Source organism: Camelina sativa, chromosome 19 (assembly GCF_000633955.1).
Source record: "Camelina sativa cultivar DH55 chromosome 19, Cs, whole genome shotgun sequence".
Lineage (NCBI taxonomy): Eukaryota > Viridiplantae > Streptophyta > Magnoliopsida > Brassicales > Brassicaceae > Camelina > Camelina sativa.
In genome coordinates this window covers 11,651,639-11,652,730 of record NC_025703.1, presented here as the reverse complement: position 1 = coordinate 11,652,730, position 1,092 = coordinate 11,651,639, and the positions used below count along the sequence as shown (strand labels likewise).

Below are 1,092 nucleotides of genomic sequence, written 5' to 3'. Positions count from 1 at the left end.
TGGCACTTCTTGGCTTGAGGCAACGGAATACTTACCAAGAGAATGTACCATATGCATCTATAAGACACATGAGTAAATCAGGGGAACCTGATGACCAGTTGACCTACGTAGACAGTTACGCATCTGAAACCAACGGATTCCATGTGTCTGAGATCGTCGAAAGTTCTAGAATAAAAGCACGGAAAATGGTATACAGAGCTGTACAGGTGTGTGTATAACGAGTTTACCAACTTGTTTCCATGATTGGGATGTACATATGAAAAAGTTTCTTGGTTGATAATTTACACTCATCATTGGTTGTGCCTCGCAAGGTCTAGCCAAACAGTTTCGGCTACTTAATGAATTTGTCTCTGTTTCTGCTGCAGGCGTTGGCGTCACTGAGGAAAGACAAAAACAATGTTGTAAATATGGAAGAAGCCATTGATTTTGTAAATAATCAGCTTTCTATAGATCAAACAGAAGGTCCATCAGTCCACCAAAGACAAGGTGCCCAGGATCAGCGTCTTCCCTCTACACCAAATCCACCTAGCTCAACTCCTGCCAATGATTCCCATCAAAACCCACCCGACCAAAATGACCTACAAATCCCATCTGAACTTGTTTCACGCTGTATGGCTACATTGCTTATGATACAGGTGCAAATCTCAAACTCATTCAGTAATTTACATGCTGTGAGCCATCTGAACATTTACATGATTACATTATTTATTATGCCTGAGAGTTTTAGACTGTAGAGAAAGTTAATGCTGTTCTTTCTGTGGTTGTTGCAGAAATGTACGGAGAGGCAATTCCCACCAAGTGAAGTTGCCCAGGTTCTAGACTCGGCGGTGGCGAGTTTACAGCCTTGCTGCTCGCAGAACCTTCCGATCTATACAGAGATTCAGAAGTGCATGGGAATCATAAGAAACCAGATTCTTGCCCTCGTACCCTCCTAAAGTAATAAAATCCTAAAACCATAACTTAACCTCTGTCTCTTCAATGATGCTTGTTTCTCCTGTAAAATCCGTATTTCCTTATAGAAAATTCGTTTAGTATACCTCATTTATTTGGAGTGACTCACGATAACTATCCCGAGTTCATATTTTACACATA

The 1,092-nt window shown here is 40.9% G+C and overlaps 1 protein-coding gene across 1 annotated transcript in view; it reads left to right on the top strand.

Annotated features, from left to right (window-relative positions):
* LOC104766039 (protein ALWAYS EARLY 3) overlaps positions 1 to 1,041 on the top strand; it is a 12,914-nt gene extending 11,873 nt beyond the window's left edge. The window contains exon 20 of the mRNA XM_019241404.1: positions 771 to 1,041. Coding sequence (XP_019096949.1) covers positions 771 to 935 — 165 coding nt within the window. The 3' untranslated portion in view covers positions 936 to 1,041. The remainder of the gene's footprint in view (positions 1 to 770) is intronic.